Source organism: Pipistrellus hanaki (assembly GCF_964339955.1).
Source record: "Pipistrellus hanaki genome assembly, chromosome: X".
In the NCBI taxonomy this organism is placed as follows: domain Eukaryota; kingdom Metazoa; phylum Chordata; class Mammalia; order Chiroptera; family Vespertilionidae; genus Pipistrellus; species Pipistrellus hanaki.
In genome coordinates this window covers 6,330,368-6,353,053 of record NC_140524.1, presented here as the reverse complement: position 1 = coordinate 6,353,053, position 22,686 = coordinate 6,330,368, and the positions used below count along the sequence as shown (strand labels likewise).

Below are 22,686 nucleotides of genomic sequence, written 5' to 3'. Positions count from 1 at the left end.
GCCTTTAACTGGAATCGAACCTGGGACCCTTCAGTCTGCAGGCTGACCCTCTATCCACTGAGCCAAACTGGTCAGGGCTCTAAACATTTCTTGAGAGGCTTTGGATATCACTAATGTCTCCCAGATATCTATATCCAGAGAAGACCACACTCCTAGATTTCAGATTATAATTTTCAACTGCATGTTACACTTCTCCATCAAGTAGTTTCCCAAACAAATCATAATGCAACATTCCCAAACTGATTCTAAAATAAATATGGAAATATAAATGTATAAGCTGATTTAGGAAAGATCTGAAAAAAAGAAGAGTATTAATGGAGAAATGACCTGTTGAAATATATAACAGTACATTAATTAAAATGGTTTGGTCCTATCAAATGAACAAACAGATCAGTGGAGCACAACTGAGTCTAGAAATTGATCTGAAGACATAGGTTAATATGTTATCCTATATAATAAAGAGGGAATATGCAAATTGACCATCACTCTACCACAAAGATGGTGATGCCCACAGCAGAGGCTGAGTCCCTGTAGTGAGCCTTAACAAGCAATCAACAGGGACCTGAGGCTGCGCTCCTCCACCCCACCCCCGAGGGGCTTGACAGGGACCTCAGGCTGCACCCTCTGACCTGGTGCTGGGCCAGGGGACCTAAGACTGTGCCCTCCCACTTGATGGGGCTTGATGGGGCCCTGAGGCTATACCCCCCACCTGCAGAGCTTGACAGGGGACTTGAGGCTGTGCCCCCCACCCAGCGGGGCTTGACAGGATGGGGCCAGCTGGGTCTGGGTCTTGTGCAATTTTGAGGCATGCATGGGTCAGCAAAGACTTGACTCTGGGTCCCGCAGCATGCCCTAGACCAGTGGTTCTCAACCTTTCTAATGCTGCAACCCTTTAATACAGTTCCTCATGTTGTGGTGACCCCCAACAATAAAATTATTTTTGTTGCTACTTCATAACTATAATTTTGCTACTGTTAATGAATTGTAATGTAAATATCTGTGCTTTCCGGTGGTCTTAGGCTCTACAGCAGTGGTTCTCAACCTGTGGTCTAGCAGGGTTGCCTAAGACCATCGGAAAACACAGATATTTACATTATGATTCATAACAGTAGCAAAATTACAGTTATGAAGTAGCAACAAAAATAATTTTATGGTTGGGGGTCACGACAACATGAGGACTGTATTAAAGAGTCGCAGCATTAGAAAGGTTAGAACCACTGCCCTAGACTGACAGGAGGAAGATTTTCATATACATTTTACTAATTTCATCTCTGACATTTGTATTATAAAGGGCAAATGGCAATATTAAAATATTTCCTCTAATTAATTCCCTTTTAATGTGCATGAATTTCGTGCACTGAGCCACTAGTTTTAATATAAGATTGTATCTAGAAATATTAAAGGTCTTTCTAAGCAAGACACAAAGGAAATGATAGAGTTAAACTTGACTACACAAAAGTCAAAATTTACAGCATTACATAAAGCCATAAACAAAATCCAAAGGGGGAGGGGGAAACTTGCAAAGAAGGTTTTGCATTGATATGGGAAAGAACTGGTTCTCTTAATACATAAAGAGCTCTTGAGATTGAACATCACTAAGGAAAATACCAACAAACCATTTGAAAGAGGAAAAAAGGAACTAAGCAGGCTGTCTGGAGAAAAAGTGGCTTATAAAAAAATAAATGAAAAGATGCTCAAGAACACAGTTAAAGAAATATAAATGAAGCAACAACTCTCACCTTGAATTACAACTTTCACTTATCAGAATGGCAGAAAACAGAGAATTTAATATACCTATTTTTTGGCAAGATCCTGAGAAACACATACTTTTACCTTGCTATATACCTTGCTACTCAAAATGTGATCCTAGGACCAGAAGTATCTGCATCAACCAAGAGCTTATTAGAAATTCAGCCCCATCCCAGACCCATTGAATCAGAATCTGCATTTTAATGAGATCTCCAGGTCATTTGTTTGCACATAAACGTTTGGAAAGCACTGCTCTAATATATTGTTAGAGGAAGTACAAATTAGCATAACCTCTTTGAATTTCAGGAGATTTTACAACGACTAAACATTTGCATACTCTTTGAACCAGAATTCCATTTGTAGGAATTTATTTAATAGATATAACCATGTATGTATGTAAGGATGTACAAAGGTATTCATTGCAGCACTATTTGTTTTGTATTCGCAAAAATTAGAAACAACCCCAGTGTTCCTTAATTGGATAAAGGGTAAATAAACTATGAAAAATTCAGACAGCGCAATACTGTGCCGTTATTAAAAATCTGTGCTAAAGTATATGCAGATAGGAACTTATCTTCCAGATGTATTGTTAAGCACAAACAGCAAGGTTCTGAACAGTGTTATAATGCCAGTTTTATAGGTAATGTGAGGCAGAAATGTTAAATAACTATTAGTTCAAGGCCACACAGCTAGCAATGGAGGATTTAGATTCAGACAGTCTGGTTTCCAGGGCTTATTCTCTTAACACTAAGCTATACTGCTGCTCTGGAGTAAACAAACTATTTACTGTGTTTTCCCCTGGTGTCTTTTTCATTGTACATGCCTTTGTACTATATGAATTGTTTGCCTTCTGCAAGTATTGCTTTAAAAATAAGAAATACATTAAAAAAATTAACTTGTTCAAAATTGGGATAATTCCCCTCTATTCTTCTGCTGGCATTGGTGACAGGCAGAATCATTCACTGAAATGAGAAATCTAGCAGGCATTTTGGATTTCCTCTTTTTTTTTTTTTTTACCCCTCACATCTGTCTAATCAGGAACCAAGATTTGTTGGTTCTACCTCCTAGACAAGATAATTCTTAAATCTGTCCCCTTATCTATCCCTGAATTATATATCACTTGGATTATAACATTTATTTCCTAAATGGTTCCACTTGCTTATTTTCTCCCTAAACAATTCTAACTACTAGTATACATCTTTACAAAATGCAAATCTGGTTCTGCCACTATTGCTTAAAGTACATCCCTGGCTCTCCAGTACCTGTGGGAAAAGTTCAAACTCATTAAGAACCTAGATCTTTCACATTCTAGCCCAGCCTGCCTCTTTGTCCTTACTTCCCACCACCCCCTTTTCATATATTCTACCCTCCAGATATCAATTTTTCCTCACATTTCCATAATTTTAACACGCTATTCCTTCTACAGAAATACCTTTGATCTGGATCAATTCCTATCCTTCCTTAAAGACCAGACTTTAAGTATAATGTCCTTTATGTAGATTTCTCTGGCTGCAAGCTATAAGAAATTATGCATTCTTTTCCATGGTCTCTCAGTATACCACAGAAAATATCTCCATTATCAAAGCACTCCTGCATGAATCCTGGGTATTCATACTCCGTATGGACCCCAATGTGGATGCAGTAACTAACCCTCAGCCTGCTTCTCTAGCTCTCCACCATGGCTAGTTCTGCGCCACCCCCCCCCCCCCCCCCCGCCAGGTCTACCATGGACCCTCAGCACTCTTCTTGCTTACCTAGAACATCTGGGAGACTTTCCCTTTTATTTTCAATTTTAGATTCATCATCTCCCTGCCCCCATCCTTCTATCTCTACCTTTAGGCAAGGCCAGTTAGAATAATGGTTAAGAACACAGGCTGCCTATGTTCTAATACCTTCTCTATGACTTTTCAGTTCTGTGATCCTGGACAAGTTACTCAACCTTTCCAAGCCTCTAATTTTCTCCTCTTCAAAATGGGATGATAATGGTAGCACTTGCCTCATAGGGTTGTTAGGGAGTATAAATATTTTATTATTTGGCCCAGCCGGCATTGCTCAGTGGATGAGCGTCAACCTCTGAACCAAGAGGTCACGGTTCGATTCCCGATCAGGGCACCTGCCTGTGGGCTTGATCCCTAGTATGGGGGTGTGCAGAAGACAGCCAATCAATGATTCTCTCTCAACATTGATGTTTCTATCTCTCTCCCTCTACTTTTCTCTCTGAAATCAATAAAATATATTTTAAAATATTTTAATATTTGTAACATATAGAAAACACTGTTTTTGAGATAAAATTGCTTAATGTGAGTGGGAGAATCTTCTTAAATTGGCATAGGAGGCAAACCTTTTTCTCCTTTGGGACTCTTTTCTACTAAAAGTGGCTTATTAAGATTGGGAACAAGTATACCTGGGACAACAAGAATCCCCTCCCCTTTGCAAGTCTCCTGTAAATTTGGTTTATTTCCCCAAATCGGAAGATCGTAAGTTTCTTGAGGGCAATCATCATAGTGCAGGCATATTAAACTCCTTGGCATCTACTAGACACAGGTTTTATTCCCATCCCTCTTAAAATTAAATCCAGAGTCCTTATAACCCACTCACCTAGCTCCTGGCTTCTCCCCAACTTGATTTCCTTTCCTTCTTAAGTCTTGCTTAATTCATTCTGGGCACACTGGCTTTCATGCTGTTCTTAGACCATAGCCAGATGATTTTATTTCAGACCATTACCCTTGCTGATGCTTTTGCCTAGAATATTTTCCCTTCAAAATTCACCTGACTCTTTTCCTGTGTTCATTCGGTTGCTGCTACCAGAGGCCTGCCCTAACCTCATTCTCTAAAATAGCATTGGCTCCATGCACCTCTTGTCAGTCAGTCTATCCTTTGCCCTCCTTTCCCTGTCTTCATAGCATTTACTACTATCTGACATATGTTTATTGAACTGAGACCTATGAGAACTGAGGTCTTGTCTGTTTTGTTCATTGCTTTGCCCCAGCACCTTGAACAGTGTTTGCTTGGCTTTCAATGACTAATAAATGAGTCAATCATTCAATGACTAAATAAATGAATGAAGTCAGTGCTAGTACCTGTGTGGAAGGGATAGATAACAAATTCGATTCACTCTTAGAATTTTAAATATTTCATAATTTTCATTCCATGATTCTGTCTTTCAGCTTTAGTATTTTCAAATTAAATCTATATCCATGTATAGTTTTTGTTTCAATTTTACAAACATCACCTTGCTAAAATTTAAAATCCAATTTGAGTCAAGTCCAAGTTTCAAAAAAATAGATGATTGGTTTGTTCTCTATCACAAGGGGAAAGAATGTGTATCTGTGTATAATTGAGTGTGTGTGTGTGTGTGTGTGTGTGTGTGTGTGTGTGTGTGAAGATGGGAGAAGAGCAGTCCATGTTCCCCAAAAGGAGAATAATTTAATTTCAATTCTGCAATTTTTTTTCTAAATTGTTTCAAAAACAGTTTTTAAAAACCTAATTGAAAACCAAAGAAGTGAAAAGCTTTATGAACGAGAGGTTGTAAATATAAATATATCAGAGCAGGAAATTTCTCAGGGGCTCACGCAGAGTATTGTGGAACTCTGAAAATGCCTGAAAAGAACCTCTGAAAGGGAATTAGCTATAGGGCAGCTGCTTGCCAGCTCATATATTCCCACAACAAGGGAAGCTGTGACCTGAGAATTTCCCTCTTTGTTCTGGGACCTTCCCACTATGAAGTAGTATGTTCCTGCCCCTGGAGTCCAGATTCTATTCGAGCAGTTTCTCTCTATTATGTACAAAGCCATTGACTGTTGGAGGGAGGCTCCTAGCCTGCCTTAGAAGACAAGACCCCACATAAATCAAAGCAGCAGTCAGTAATTTAAAGAGCCCATTTGAAAATCTTTTAGATGTATGGCAGCATTTAGAGGGCTGGGTCTCACACTTGAGCATGCATCAACATCATTTGGAGAGGACTTGTTAAAATTCAGATTGCTACCCCCCACCCCATCCCAGAATTTCTGATTCACAAAAATTTAGAAGCAAATAAATTTGGTTCAAGCCTTATGTGATTTACTTCACTTCTCTGACCTGAGTTTCTTCTTTTGTAAAGTCCAGTTTATAAAGTTGAAGTAGTGACTAAATGGAATGATGTCTGTGGACGTTCTTTGTGAAGTGTAAACAGGGTATACAAATATTAACAGTTAAATGGCTTCACAATTGGTACCTGCTGCTACCCCCACCCATCAGATTTCCCAGTGCTTTGTACCCTCTCCACCCAACTTTGTCCCCACCAAGCCCATCAGGCACCCAGAAAGAAACTAAAGCCAAGAAGGCCCTGAGTAGCAAAAGAAAAGAAAAAAAAAAGAAAAAAAATTTCAATTCAATAGGCACAGCCTTGATGCTGACTTTGATTTGACCTCCCTTTTCCTCTGCCTGTCTCCCCCAAACTTGCTCCTTGTTTTTCCAGCCCTGCAGCCTCACACAGCAAAGAACAGCTCCCATTGCTAATATTGAGGTAAAGAGTGTCAGATCGAGTTTTTTAAAAAATTAGTAAAAACAAACAGAGGAAGCCACTGCTAAGCAGGAAAGCATTTGTTGGGGAAAGCATTTTGCTAAGTTGGTGGGATCTAAGCTGATTTCCTCAAGGTTAAAACCCACATGTTTGAAATAGTCAAGTCAGAGTACAAGTATATTTGCAGATTCCTAACTGAGGAATATGTCAGATAATTCTAACGAACAGTTGCCAGGATACATGATATGTGCATATAGAACGGTGTTCTTTTTCTTTGGAAACCTTTTCTCATTCCATGTATTCCATGAGTAATACATAAGGCCTGAACAGTGTGGCTCAGTGGTTGAGTGTCAACCTATGAACCAGGAGATCATGGTTCGATTCCCAGTCAGAGCACATGTCCAGGTTGCAGGCTCAATTCCAAGTAGTGGGTGTGCAGGAGGCAGTCAATCAATGATTCTCTCTCATCATTGATGTTTCCATCTCTCTCCCTCTCCCTTCCTCTCTGAAATCAATAAAAATATATACTTTTCAAAAGTAATGCATGTGTAGTATAGAAAATTTCAAAATTTTAAATAAGTGTAAGCCTGCACTCTCTCCAATCGGGGACCCTTGCGGGATTGGGCCTAAAATGGCAGTTGGACATCTCTTTCACAATCTATGACCATTGGCTCCTAACCATTCGCCTGCCTGCCTGCTTGATTGCCCCCTAACCGTTCTCCTACCAGCCTGATTGATGCCTAACTGCTCCCCTACTGACCTGATCGCCCCCAACTGCCCTCCCCTGCTGGCCTGATCACCCACAACTGTCCTCCACTTCTGCAACCCGCCTCTTTCGCTGTACTGGCCTCCTCTGTGCCTCACAGAGCTGTGGGACCCCCAGGCCTCACCAGGTGGAGCAGCCACTGGGCCCCGCCTCTGCTGTGTGCATGGCCATCTCATGGTGGCCATATTGTGACAACATTGCACAAGGACATGACGCCAGGGTATGATACCACCTAGGCTTTTATTATATAGGATATATATATATACACACACACACACACACACACACACACACACACATTTTTTTTTAATTGGGCTGGTAGTATGTACAGGTTTGTGTACACTTTTTCTTTCACTTATGATTATATCATGAGCCTTTTCTGAGATCATTAAGTAGCTTCAAAAGCATGTTTTTTTAATAGCAGACTATTATTGTCTTATGTAGATGTATAATTCTTCACCTAATTCTTCCTAAATGTTGGATGGTTAGATTTTCTTAATTTTACTATTTTAAGTAGCCCTGCAGTGGATGACACTTCATGTACATAAATCAATGTGTGCATCTCTAATTGCTCTCTTAGGATAGATTCCTAGGAGTAGAAAAACTGGATCAAAGGGTAGGAACCTTTTTAAAACAGCTATAATTCATATAACATAAAATTGAATACTTTCAAATACGTAATTCAGTGGATTTTAGTATGGTCACAAGGTCGTGCCACTATTACTGCTATCTAATTCCAGAAAAAAAATGTGGAGCACTTCACAAATTTGTATGTCATTCTTGTGCAGGGGCCAGGCCAATCTTCTCTATATCATTTGATTTTAGTATACATTGGCTGAAGCAAGAACATTTTTTGTCTTGATAATATAGATTTCTGTCCAGCAAATGTGTACCTGTATCCATTCCCACCTATTTTATTGTTTTGCCTCTTTGATTACTTCTTCCTCTCCCACCTGAATTGTAGCTGTTCTGTAAAGATCTGCCACCCACCATCTTTCCTTTGCACACAGTACTGTGGGCAATCACATCTACTGCAATAGCCTTGGCTGCTTGCCCCCTCTCTGTGGTTAATGACTACATGGCCATCCCCTGTCCTGACCTCTTTCCAGCACCGCAGCCCAGACTCAAGGATTCTTGCTGGGCATGCCTATCTACATAATTTGACAGCAGAATAAGCAAACTTGTGTCTAAAATCAAACCATGTGTCCTGAAGCCAGCTCCTGCTTTCCACTCCCCTTTCTAAATTAGTGATAACACTATTCTCGTAGGTGTTTCAGTCATTTAACTCTTCTTTTCCCTTTATATTTAATTAGTAGTCCAACCCTGTTGATTCTGCCTTGCGTGTTTTCTATCACATTATTCACTTCTTTCTTATTTTTATGATATTTAATAGATTACCTTTTTTATTAAAGATGCCAGTTTTAAAGTGTTTTGTGAGATGTTATAGTTGGACATTTCTTCTTTACTGATTCTTAATTTGGTTGTTTTGGAAAAGAAGATGCCTCCCCCCCACTTGGGGATAAGATCTGGTTTTATATTTAACATTCTGCTTTATGTTTGATGTTACTTTGAGTTGCCACTTTTTCCTGGTGAGCATGAACCACCTGCTGATTTTTCATTTGGAGATTATGTTTCACTGAGTATTTATTATAATTTCAGCTTTAAATATAGCATTTTCATGCACTTAATACATCTAATCCTTACTGTGAAACAGATTAATGGGCCTTTGGTGTAAAGCTTAGGAACATTAATTTAGTTCACTTTGGCTTATTTAACCATGTTGCAGTGTTACTGGGGCACAGCATTACTGGCTTATTTAACTGTGTTGCAGTGTTACTGGGAGACACGTCTACAATTGAGAGAGGATGTCAGATGGTAATAGCGTGACATTTCATTTTCTCATGCTGCCCAGCAGTTTGATAAAGAGCACTCTTAGGGAAAAATAAATAATAGTTATTTATTTCATTTTCAGCTTGATAGTCTCAGCTCTAGCTTCTAAACTATCCTGTCATCTGTGTCTGGTACTTTGTTTTGACCCCCCATCCTGACTCTAAGATAATTGTTCTGTTCATCATTCCTCTTTCTATTTTTGTTTCTTTGAATATTTTATCCCCTTTTTCATATATTTTTAAATTTTAAAAAATGTATATTGTTGAAAATATTACAGTTGTCCCACTTTTTTCCCCCATGAGTCCCCTCCTCCCCTTTTCTCTCCCCTCCCCAGGCCTTCACCCCACTAATGTCCGTGTCCATGGTTTATACATATATGCATGTAAGTTTTTTGTTGATCTCTTCCCTCCCCCCTTCCCTTTGAGATTCCATAATCTGTTGTATGCTTCCATGTCTCTGATCTATTTTGTCAGATTATTTTGTTCATTAGATTCCACATATAAGTGAGATCATATGATACTTGTCTTTCTCTGGCTTATTTCACTTAACATAATACTCTACAGGTCCCTCCATGTTGTCTCAAATGGTAAGAGATCCTTCTTTTTGGTAGCTGCATAGTATTTCATCGAGTAAATATACCTTTTTTAATTAAAAAGAGTTGGTTACAACTTGATAAGGGGCATTCATGAAAAACCTACAGCCAAAATCATACTTAATGGTAAAAGACTGAATACTTTCCCTTAAGATCATGAAGAAGACAAGGATGCCTGCTCTCATCATTTCTAGCCAACATTATACTAGAAATTCTAGCCTGGAACCTCCAAAGGCTTTTTCTTGCCTTTTGGATTATGTGACATAAATGCTTTAACCTGACACTTTAAGGACCACCATGTTCTTGTATCACTCTAATTTCACTTCCTATGTATCCTTCCTCCAGCATATTCCTGCTTTTCCCCACTCTTGTTTATACAAATCCTGGCATAGCTTCTCCTCCAGTTTTCTATAGCTGAAATTATACTGTCTTCAAAAATTAGCTCGGAGTCTGTATAAAATCTTCTTGGATTCAACCAGCTTTGCTTTCTCCTTTATTTAACTCTCCTTTAGTTAGCATTTCCTTTATCACATGACATTCTGTCTTGTTTAATGGATATTTACCCCTTATCACACTGTAAATACCTTGAGCACCAGGATTATATTTTCTTGGTTTTGGTGTGTTTCATAGTAACTCTTCAAGCACCTTAAATGTAGATAGAAGCTTTATAAATGCTAGAATAAAATAAAAACTGACAACTTATTTTTTAAGAACTACTAATGACTCAGTTTCAGGAATGAATTCTGTGCTAAGAAGGAACAAATGCCAGATGACCCAAATATCATGGTTTATTCTTTTCCCTCATTCTCCACATAGAACTCATTAAAAAATACTGTCAGTTTTACCTCTTCAAGATACCTAATCAAATTTCTTTTATTTATGCCTACTGCTTCTTCCCTTTAACAAACCACCATTATCTCTTATCTATAAGAACTTTTTAAAATGGTTCCCCATATTCTACTCTTCTATTTAAATCCATCAACCAAGTGAAAGCTTCATGAAACTTAGATTGTGGTAGTGCCTGCTTAACAACCTCTAGTAGCTACTAACTAGAATAAAATGTAAACTCTTTCCTTGACTTTGAAAAACTCCATTATCTGGCCTTGGTACTTCCGCAATCTCACCTCCTACTACTTGTCCACCTTGCTCGCTGTGCTCTAGCTCTGAACATTGGCCCTTCTTCATCGTCATGTTTGTTCAAGGCAGAATGAGTAGGTAGTCTTGGTTCTATTGGAATCCTGGCTATTGTTAGCTATTGTCTTACAGCTTTGTGTCTTTAGTAGTGCAGATGGCCAGAAGTAATTCCAAGGGCTTTTAGACTTGACCACAAAACCTTTGTGGATTCTATCTTTTCCCTGAAAAGTGGTATCTCCAATAATGAGTGTGAGATTAGTGCTATTTGGCTTAAAGGGAGAAGAAAAATCTACAATTCTCATAACCTTCTTCCCAAGGGATGCTACAGATATGTCTGCTAGAACCCAGAGCTGGAGGGCAAACATCCTATTATCTTCTTTATCACTGTTGATATTAGTGTAGGAAATTGGGCATCACAGCAAAATCTGACTCTATGGATGATTCTCTATGAACCTGCTGTCATTTTCCCCGTGTGCTCCTCTGAAGTCTCAGTCAGCCCTCTTAGCTTTTGTATATACAGGAAAGAGACTAAAACTATCTTTAATTATTCAGTTCTTGACTTGCCCCCCTTACTCCTAGAAGCTACGAAATGTGCACAATTCACCTCCTTGCCTTTGGGATAACTGATAAGATATAGTCTATGATGGGTATGTTTTATCAGACTATGCATAGAAAACTTAGAATATACTCCCCAGCCCATTCTGAAAGAGAATTCCATGTATCATTTTTTTTCTAAACTCCTAAACATTTTCTAGCCCCTACTATTTGAAAAACTCTCCCACATCATTCATATGGTTGCCTCTTTCCAACCTTCTTTAGAAAAGGACATGCCCCCATGTTTTAAAGATTCCAATGTGAAAATGGAGTAATGAAAACAGAAGGTTAGATGCAAAAGTCCTGAACAGATGAAGTTATCACTCTCTATTTAGAAAGCCAAAAGGCACGCCCTGACATACACACCACTGCATTTGGGGGAGCCCTTTTTCCATCCCAACATTTCCTTCATTTCCTATTCATTACCCTAGCTTTCTTTTGGTTAGGGATGAATCCTGAGGTGGAAGGTAGAGATGGTGATCCAGTAGATTTATATGAAAGGTCTTCACCAGAGCTGGGTAACAAAGCCCTGTCTGCATAAAGTACTCATATCTGAGATGACCCAGATTATAACTTTTCCAGACTGAAAAGAAAGCTAATGTCCTAAAAGTTCTCTCTAAAATCATACATATATAAACACAGTTACACATATGCAGAGATACATATATACACATATACACACACATGCATACAAATACATAAACGTACATGCACAAAGACATATGCACATACAGACATGCACATTTGTGTGTGTGTGTGTATGTATATACAAATATATATATATATTTCCCCTTGGTTGGGTCTGTAGTAAGGATCTCTAGATCACCAGGCTTCAAGTTCCTTCAGCTAACAGTGAGGAGTGAGTGGGCCTTTATAGCTCTGTATCCCTCCATGGTGATCAAGCAGATTTCCCGTCTTCTGTCAGATAAACAAGCCATGCATTGTTCTGTCTACCGGACAGTGTGCAGGCTTCCCTTCCTGCTAAGCTGGCCAGAACGAGCTTGGATCCCTTTAAGTGGGGCAGGTGGAATGTGCTGTTTGTGTGGAGACTGGAAAGCCACAAAAAAAGTAAACAGAGCTAATCAAGGACACTCTTGTGCTTCCCTTGTCTAAACGTTTTATTTTTTTATTGATTTGAGGGGGAGGAGAAACATTGATGCTAGAGAGAAACATCAATCAGTTGCCTTCGAAATGTGCCTTAACTAGGAATTGAACCCGCTGCCTTTCAGTGTAGGGATTATGCTCCAAGCAACTCACCAGCCAGGGCTTTAAAATACAAAATAGGAAAGAGCCTACACTGGGTTATAGGCCAGACATCCTGACTAAGCAAAACCCCAAGAAACAGTGGCCATATTTTTCTTCTTGCCCTAGAGCAGGGCAGAGTCTCTTTTTGCTTGCTCCGTACCTGTCCCCCCTCTAGGTATCTTCTGAGGTGTCTGCTGGGAGCCAGGCTCATAGACAGTGATATCTGAATATATTGGGTTGACAGCCTACTAACACAGTTAGAGATTGACTCCTTCCAGAATTGGTTCTCATCTCTCTTCTTACCTCTCCCAACAGTCTTTATAAGGACTCTTCTGGGAGACAGCTTTTGGCTTATCTGCTACTTCTGCCTGCATGTGCCTACCCCCCAGTGCACCCATGCCCACTTCTTATCCTCTGAGTTCTTAGAAAATAAGCAGTCATCTTTACTTACCTCGGAGGCTATACTTAGACATGTTATCTGGATTTCACCTCTGCTAAGTGAGAGGGTGCCCCTTTTATTCCCACCTCATCTTCTAGCCTCTTTCCAGAATCCAATACTGGCCAAACTGCTCACATTTCTCTCTTATCTTTTGTTGTTGAAGAATATCTCAAGTATAAGAATATTTCCTGCCTATCCTGTCACCTCTTCTGGTGACTACCCAACTAATACACCCACCCCGCCTCCATACCTCAGCCAGTCCTATGAACATGCTTGTGCCACTAGTCCTAATTTCTTCAGCATCCTCTGCCCCCCCCCCCAACCCCACGCTGGCTACTGACAGAACCAGACTGCTATCAAACTCATTGCTCTTTATTTTGTTAGGATATGGGAATCAGCAAGCCTCATTAAGGAAGCGCTTTTATAGGCTAGGTTACTAAGTGGAAGAGGGAAGGCTGGACACCCAGGACTGAGTAATGACATGAGAAGAGACTGCTTATCCTGATATTTGTTTGTTTTTTTCAGGGAAGGATTTATTCCCTAGTGTGCTGCTAATGGTATTGTATTTCTTAGTGTGTTGTCAAAGTGTGATTATCATACCTGCAGCATTAGTCTTACTGTAGAGCTTGTTAGAAGGTCAGAATCTGGAGCCTACGCTAGACCTATTGAATTAGAATCTGCATTTTAACAAGATGCCCAGGTGATGAGTATGCCCATTAAAGTTTAAGAAGCTCTGTTCTAGAGGACTAGGTTTGGCTTTTGTATCTTCTCTTAACTAATTCTTTCTCTTTCATCTTTCGGATTAAAGAAGTTATTCTTCTTGCTGCTAATCATATCTTGCCTATTATTATTTTGTGTAGATGATAATACTAGTAGTAATAACAGATGCTGTTTACTGAATGTCTACAGATTAGTAAACTGAGGTTCTGCGACATGCTCAAGGCCAAACTAGTCAAGGCCACACCAGATCCATATGCCCACAAAAAAATCTCCAAACTTTACCTATACAGTACTTATAACTACCTAAGGAGTGCCTATAGACTTACTTGAATGACATCTGCCGTTTGTGGAATAAACATCAACCCAGACTTCCCTAGGAGGTACAGAGGGCAGTGAGGGGAAGTGGCTTCTAACCTCCAGGAATGATTTCCCCAGAGAGGAAAGGCCCTAGCATATTTCTTGTCCTGTGGGAGCTCACGTAAGCCCTTACAGGAGTCAGAATTTGCTGGAATTGGGACCAAAGGCCAAAGGAATCTGGAGTGGGAATCAGGAGGATTATGAAGGGAAATCCCCAAGAGAAACTAAATCCTGTTGCCTGAGTTTGGGCTAAGAGTGTGCAACAAACTCATGTAGGGCTATTCTGGGTTCTGGCTATTGCACAGGTCAGTGAGGGCATCATTTGAAGCCCTAGTCTTGGGCCTAGGCCTATTACATAATGTCATGTTATAGCTAGAAGGGTTATTGGTGATGATGGAGTCCAATGTTTTATTTTGCAGAGAGGAAGCAGAAGTTCAGAGAGGGGGAGTAAGTTGCCAGAGGTCAGAGCAAACTCAGGGCAGAGCTAGTGATGCTAACCCTGAGTGCCACTCTTCTGGAGGTGGAGTCTCTGGTGTGAAATAGAGTTTTCTTTGGGTCAGCCCAGGTGCCCAATGGAAGCACAGACCCTGTAAATATGGCCCAGAATGGCTTCAGTCTTTATATCTTAGCAGGACCTTTACTTTGGGAAAATCTCTAGGCCACATACCCCCAGTTGTGTAAAATCAGCTGTGGTGCTACTTACTCTTCTTGTCTTAGAAGCTACTAGGCCTGGCTGATCTGGACTTTGCTTTTGTGGGGCTCAGAGGACCTTCGGAGATGGCTGGGTGGGGTCAACTCAGTCCAGGAAGTACAGGAATTCTTTTAAGTGTGTGTGTCTGGGGTATTTTTCTCTCTCAGTTACGTGTATTTTTAAAAATTCTTTTTAGACACCGGCTTTATCTTTCCCAAACATCATTTCCTTGCTCCTTTCCTGAGTTCTAGCAGTGGCTGGGGGCCCAGCTTCCTTATTGGCCTCTAAGCTGTGGAAGGGGGCGGGCCAGGGCTCAGAGAAGGCTGGGATCAGGAACAGGGGGGCTGTTTATGCTACTGGAACTGCCCTTCATCCTTCCCTTTGCACTAAGGTACAGGCTGGTTTCTTGAGCAGGGTCTTCACTCTATTGATTTCTTGATACTGGCTTTCATTCACTAAGGCTGTGGTTACATCTAGGGCCAACCAGGCAACTGGTCATACCTTGCCTCGAGTGTCACTCTTTTCTGTTCTTGGAACCTGAACCTGTCTGTGTCTGGGCTCCTTGGATCACACTGGGGAGCTTGGGTTGATGGCCCCTCGCCTCAGAAGGTCTTAACTGGAAGGCAGATGGTCCTCAGCTAATGGAGAATCCAACTTGCTAAAAGAAGCCCTCGGGGCTGACTGGAAGGATTGTTGATGAGCATCTGAGCTGATTGGATACCCAGCTCCCTCCTAAGCCATCTCCCCACTCTGGGCAACTATCCTGGTAGGTACAACTAGTAGCCATGGCCATCATGGCTGCTGCCTCTCTGCCACTTCTGCTTTCTTTCTTCTGTATCCCTTACTTTTTTGCTTCCAAGGAAGGAATTTTGGGGTAATAAATAACGGGGTATGTGTTTGATGTTAGTCCTGAGCCATCCTTAGAAGAAAGGGATGGTTGCCTCCACAGCTAGGCCTAGAGCTACCTGGCTAGTGGTTGGCATTTTCTTACCTCTCTACTTATTTCTCCTCATACCACTTCCCCGCTGCCTAAAGAAGGTGTGGTTTAAACTCTAGGATGACTGGTTTCCTTTTCTGGCTGCTTCTTGTTTTAAATATATATTTTTTATTGATTTCAGAAAGTAAGGAAGAGTGAGAGAGCTAGAAACATCAATGATGAGAATCATTGATCAGCTGCCTCCTGCACTCCCCACACTGGGAATAGAGCCTGCAACCTGGGCATGTGCCCCTACCGACTGGGAATCAAACCTTGACCTCCTGATTCATAGGTCAATTTTCAATCTTTGCTGGGCCTGATTGCTTCTTGAGAGAATGGCTAGGAGATGCCTCAGGTATACAAGCTTTTTGAGACAGATTGCTCTTTGAGGAAGAGTAGTTGTGTGGTATCCTAGAAAGGGATGAAGTATCTGAGCCTCGTTAACAACTGCTAGTGACTAACTGTGTGCTTTTAACCAAAGCAATTCAGCTCTCTTGGTCTTTGTTTCCTAATCTGTAAAGATGGGATAATAATAGCTCTTACAGATAAGGTTGGAGTGAGGATTGAATCAGCTAGTGCATACAAAGTGCACATCTTAAACATTGGGATCACAAGAATTCTCGCTTCAGATTACACGGTGTTTTACAAAGTATCATAATTTAAAAAGATAGTAGCTTGTAAGAACATGTAATAAATAACTTCAAAAAGCAATGGGTATTTAATTTTAAAGCATGCCTTTAACATTTATGTGAGACTTTTTTTTTTTTTTACTCGTTCAATAGAAACTTATCTGGCCACTGGGTAAAGCTAGCAGTAAAACTACTGGTCCGCAATGCGTTAAGTATTCAATAAATCGTCCCTGTTGTTACTTTTTAGATTTCATAGTATTTCAGGTACCCTGCTGAGTGATTTCACATATGGGACTTCATCCAAACTTCAACTCCTGCGTAAGGGATGGTTATCTTCCCCATTTTACAGATAAAGAGTCTACAACTCAGAGAAGTGATTTACCCAAAGTCAGAGCTAGGATTTGAATGTAAGTGTAGGCTATCTAGAGCTCTTCAGGAATAATTATAGACCAAGTATTAGACTCGCTATATAGTTTCATCTCTTTTCCCAAACTATGGCTAGAAGACTCCGGCTGTGGCTACAGATCCTCTGTTGGGATTTTCTTTCCCCAGCTTATATTTTCCCCTAAATAGTCCCAAAGCCCCCACTGCCTTGCCTATGTATACTTTGGGATTTTTTCCCATTGCTGGAAAAGCCCTAAAGAGAGTAGGGGCCCTTTATTTTCCAAAGTGAAGCAAGAGAGTGGTACAGCAGAACTTTGACAGTGGATGGACAAATCTGGGTGGCAGTACTCTTGAACCATTAAGACAAGTCTGATCTGATAACCTTTATTATAGTACATATTATTGAAACTTGCTATGCATCAAACTCTGTTCCAGATGTTTTGAGAATATTATCTAATCTCTACAATAATCTAGTCAGGTGAGGATTATTGTTCTCTTTATCAGATAAGAAAAGAGCTCTGAAGCTCAAATGGGTTACATCAGTGGTCGGCAAACCATTAGTCAACAGAGCCAAATATCAGCAGTACAACAATTGAAATTTTTTTTGAGAGCCACATTTTTTAAACCTAAACTTCTTCTAATGCCACTTCTTCAAAGGAGACTAGCCCAGGCCGTGGTATTTTGTGGAAGAGCCGCATGTGGCTCGCAAGCTGCAGTTTGCTGACCACGGGGTTACGTGACTTGCGTAGAATCACACATTCAAAGTGGTCGAGTTACGATATGAATAAAGGGGCACATCTGTAATACATTCAACAATAAAGATAATTTAAAAAAAATATATTAACCTATATCTGTCTCACTTACTTTTGCCTCATTGCCTATCGACTCAGTATAGTTGGTAGAATGAGACTTAACTTATATGAAATAATGATGAAGAATATAAAACAGGTTACTATTAGGAACTAAATTGTGAGTGCTAAATTACTAAGGATAAGATCCTTAAAGGAAATGGCGCTTGAGCAGTACCTTGAAGAACAGTTAGAATTTAGATTAACAAAATGGGAGGGGGCATTTTAGGCAAAGGGAACAGTCATAGCAATAACTAAAATTGGGTCAGGGCTTACCAGACCCTATTCTAAGCAGTTGGCATGCATTGTCTCATTTGATCTTTACAGACCCCATTAATGAGATGCTATTATCCCATTTTACTGCCATGGCAACTAGAGCTCTGAGTAGTGAAGTCATGTATCTAAAGCAAAAGAGCTAACAAGTGTTGAAAGTAGGACTCAAATCAAGATGGTTCAAGTCTAGAGCTTGTGCTAGGTTCTACAGGAAGACCATCAGCAAAGGCACAAAGCTGGTTTCAGAGTTTGGCTGGAGCAGAGATATGAGAGATTGGACTGGGTGGATAAAGACAGCTTTAAAAGTCTGATCCAGTTAATATTTATGCAGGGCAGAGTAAGAAATAGGGAGCCAGTGAAGATTCTTGAATATGAGAGTGCTACAATTCAGTTGGTGTTTGATATGATATGATCTAAAACTAGTGACTGGAGGTAAAACAAGGGGACACTGACTGGCAGATTGACCTAATATTTTGGATGTAAATTGTTAAGGGCCTGTACTAGAACAGGAGGTGTTAATGGTAGGTTATGTGTAGGAGAATTGTGATTATGTGGAATAGTCTCAGTGAGAATGGAGAGAGAGATACATACAGAGAGAGAGGCTCAGAGCCAGAGAAATATAAAAGAAGACTGTAGAACTCAGTAAGCAATTTGACCGTTGGGGAGAAGGTGGTATTAAGACTGCTAGCTTTTTAAACCCTGGGCTCAGAAGAACTTCAGGAAACTTAGATGTGGATGAAGAGCCCACAATGAGAGAGGTTCCCTGTTCTCGACTGTGTCCTCGTTGCTTAGTACACAGTCCATAGTAGTACGTAGTATTTCTGTGAGATGGCTTATAAATAGTTGTAAATGCATGACTACCAGGTACAGAAGCTGGAGAGATTTCTAACATTGGGGATTTGTGTATGAGCAAGCCCCCAGCTCTCCCCCCTCAGCCCTGCAACCCTTGCCCAGAGCTTTCTTGAGGTTTCAGCATCCCTGCTGTGCACTCCAAAATCCATAAGAGAACAATGCGGTTAAATGTGGGGGCCTCATTTGACTTCCATCCCCATAAATCTTAGTCGCTGCTTCTGACCTGTGTGACTCTGGTTCCTGGCCTTTGACAATCAGCTTCCCCTGCCCTTCCTTTTACACCTCCTTGTCTGTGTCTGGCCTCTTACCAATCAACCCATGTTTTTCCCAGCAAGGCCATTCTCCTCAGAACTTTATTTTTAGGCCTTAGTCCTCTAGAGCCTTGCACTGCTTGGAATTTCTGTGTTTCTGCTGAATTATCCCACTGTGTAACAAGCTTCTGAAAACAGGGGCCCTTACCTTAGTCAACTCTAAACCCTTAGTATCTAGGATGGTTCGGTGGAGGAGAATTATAGACTAAGTAAATAAGCTATCATTCATTTACATCTCCGTCATCTACTAATTTATCATCTGTTTCTCCTACTCTGTCATTCATCTCTATCATCTAGTCCTTTCAACTATGTATTTCCCTATAATCATTATCATGGTTTCTACCTTTCGGTCATTTGTTTTTCTTTGTATTATCTTTCCCTCTTATCTCTATCATCTACCTGGCCCCTGCCATTTCCTCCCTCCCTCCCTCCCTCCCTCCCCCCTTTGACAAACAGCTTCCCCTGCCCTTCCATTTACATCTCCTTGTCTGTGTCTGGCCTGTCCAGTCAACCCATGTTTTTCCCAGCAAGGCCATTTTTTCCTCCCTTCCTTCCTTCCTTCCTTCCTTCCTTCCTTCCTTCCTTCCTTCCTTCCTTCTTTCCTTCCTTCCTTCTCTTTCTCTCACCCTCTCCTTATCCTCCCCTCCAATTCGTTGTCCCTCTCTCATTCTCTCTCATCAATCTTTTCTTTATCTTCTGGCATTACCCATGCCCCATGTGTGCTCTTCTCCAATTATTCTTATCCACATCCAAGTATGGAATTTATTCATATGAAATATATCCAGAGGACAGGGATTAGTTCTGTTTAAGCCAATGAGTTCAGGAGTTATTGCTTCAGCTTCCAGCACCAGACAGATCCTGTGGTTGCATCCAGAGCCTTGACCTGAGACCTGTTTCTCTTATTCACCCCTAACCTGCTGAGTGGAAGTGTCCTCTGTCAGCCTAGCATGCACCTTTCACCACATTGTTCTATGTTGCCTGGCAGGAATTGGGGCTCCTTTGCACCACTTTGCTACATACTCAGGTGTCTCACTTCCTATCCTTCACTCTCTCAAAGCCTTTAACCACTTTTATTTGAATAACTGTGTCTTGTTCACAAATCTATAACTCTCAAAGGAAAAGACTATATTTGATTCATGTCTGTGCCACCAGAGCTATAAACAGATGGTATACAGTAAACATACAACAAATTCTTTTTTTAAAATTTTTTTAAAAAAATATATATTTTATTGATTTTTTACAGAGAGAGGGATAGAGAGTTAGAAACATCAATGAGAGAGAATATCGATCAGCTGCCTCTTGCATACCCCCTACTGGGGATGTGCCTGCAACCAAGGTATATGCCCTTGACCGGAATCGAACCTGGGATCTTTCAGTCTGCAGGCTGATGCTCTATCCACTGAGCTAAACTGGTTTCGGCACATACAACAAATTCTTATCCAATGAACAAGCAAAGGTTGGAGAATTTGAAGCCCAGTGTTGTTCAAACTTCTCAATCATTGGCTGATTCCTTTCTTAGAGAAAAATGGGAAGATTGGCCAATTGATTTTTTTTCTTCATCAAAGACAATTTAGGGTAGAGTCACTGCTCATTGGTCAGCAACACTCATTTATTCCACAAATATTTACTGAGCACCTACTATGTGTTTGGCATTGCTATACATGCTTGGGATACACCTATGAACACAGTAGCTGTGTGAAGCTAACATTTTGTTTCTCCAGGGATCACCCTTTAGGATGAAAGAGATTTGAGTACTAGGAGCTGAAGAGGGCCATTAACATTCCTATGCCAACTCCTTGCAAGATGTTGTACTTCATTTTAGGGGAAAAAGAGGGTGGGGCCGGAAGCTGCTTGGGAAGTGATTTCAGCTCTGGTTCTCTAAGCTGACTTCCTGTCCCTTTCTTGCTGTAGGAGAAACGCCCCTGTCAGTAGGCCGCACTCATGGCATGTGGCCAAACTGCTGGAGGGATGCCCTGAAGCGGCTACCACCATGCATGTCCCTTCTGAAGCCTTCAGTTTGTCCTGGCATTCCGGCTGCAACACAAGGTGAGTTTGGAACTCTCCTCTCAAGGTGGTCTGGAGGGTGGGTAATGTGATCACTCCTTCTCCTCTGATCTAGTACCTTTTGGATGTTCTAGAGCCCAGAGTGCTAGAATGGAAAATGCAATGGGATTCCAATCTGCATTCTAGTCCTAGTCTTGACCTCTGGGCTAGAACCTTTCTGTAACTTTGGGTCACATGTATTCTTTCTGGAAAATGTTTCCTTGAAATACTTAACTTACTTGGCTTTTTTCCTGCTTTTCGTATGTTTCACCGGTTGCTCCCTTGCCATCTCTTTCCACGGTTCCTCCTCACCTCCTCTTAATGTAGGAAGGCCCAAGGGCTCAGTTCTGCTCCTCTTCCCTGTCTACAATGACTCACTGCAACCTCATCCAGTGTCATCAGCTCTGTCACCTAGCCAAAAACCTTCAGAATGCAATCTCCCTGAATAACAGGGTCCACCTGCAGTGAGTGTCTCTCAATGCAGAGAGTGGTATAGTCTGTTGTTGAAATAACTTCCTGTAAGAGGTATACAACTATTTCAGCAAGCTCGGAGCCAGTAAAGCTGCTGGCCTTAGCTGCCTTTTCCCTCACACAACAATATCATCCAAGAAGGGATTTCTGTTGAAGAGGTTCAGAGAAGCTCAAGGTTGAGTTGGCTCCCACTCAGTGACTTCATTTGGCATTGCAAGCCATAGGCTTAGTGCAGAGCCAGAGGCAATTTTGTTCTAGAAGAATACACAAAAACATATTTTGAGCTTGATTCCTGTTGGAGAGGGGGTGTGGTTGTTTTGACCAGGAAGCGTGGTGGGGTGGGTAGCAGGTCCCCTTGCCAACAAGGAATTGAAAGATTCTAGCCCAGAGGTCAAGTTGAACAGAGTGGCTAAGGGGCAGTGCAGGGAGCAAGAATTATGGGAAGCTGATCTGAGTCTCATGAGCTCCTGCCACTACTCGGCTCTGGCTTTTTGAACTGTGGCCTTTCTGAGAGCAGCCTGCAACCTCTGTGGTTCTAGTCATAGGAGTTACTGGCATGACTTGGCTCCATTTGGCGCTGTGTGTGGGAAATCATACTTAAAATTCAAGACTGTGTCTGACCCTAGTCCCTTACTTGGTCTCCCCAGTTGGCCTTTACCATGGAGAATGAGGGCAGCATCATGGTCAGGGGCCACTATACTACCAATATTAGTAATAAAGAGAAAGCTGATAAGAACAGCCATGGAAACAGCAATCAAGAGAGTAGCAGCTAACATGTATTGAACTTTTGCTAGGTGCCCAGGCTGTGACAAGAGCTTTACATTTACTATCTAATTTTACTCACAAAGCAACCTACTGATGCAGATATTGCTATATTCCCATTTAACAAATGATATAGCACCATGGTCTGCAAACTGCAGCTCTTTGGCCTCTTGAGCGTGGCTCTTCCACAAAATACCACAGCCTGGGCGAGTGTATGTTGAAGAAGTGGCGTTAGAAGAAGCTTAAGTTTAAAAAATTTGGCTCTCAAAATAAATTTCAATCATTGTACTGTTAATATTTGGCTCTGTTGACTAATGAGTTTGCCAGCCACTGGTATAGCAGATCTAAGACAATGGACTTACAGAGCCCTGGGTTCTAAGTCTAGCTCTGCTTCTTTAGTAGCTTTGTGAGGCTGTCAGTTTATTTGACCTCTTGAAGCTTTAGTTTTCTTAATTGTAA

The 22,686-nt window shown here is 41.0% G+C and overlaps 1 protein-coding gene across 4 annotated transcripts in view; it reads left to right on the top strand.

Annotated features, from left to right (window-relative positions):
- The window catches only part of SHROOM4 (shroom family member 4), a 192,312-nt gene that overhangs the window by 124,035 nt on the left and 45,591 nt on the right, over positions 1-22,686 (top strand). For all 4 annotated transcript variants that reach the window (XM_084870953.1, XM_084870956.1, XM_084870955.1 and 1 more), the window contains one exon: positions 20,863-20,997. In XM_084870953.1, coding sequence (XP_084727079.1) covers positions 20,863-20,997 — 135 coding nt within the window. The remainder of the gene's footprint in view (positions 1-20,862; positions 20,998-22,686) is intronic.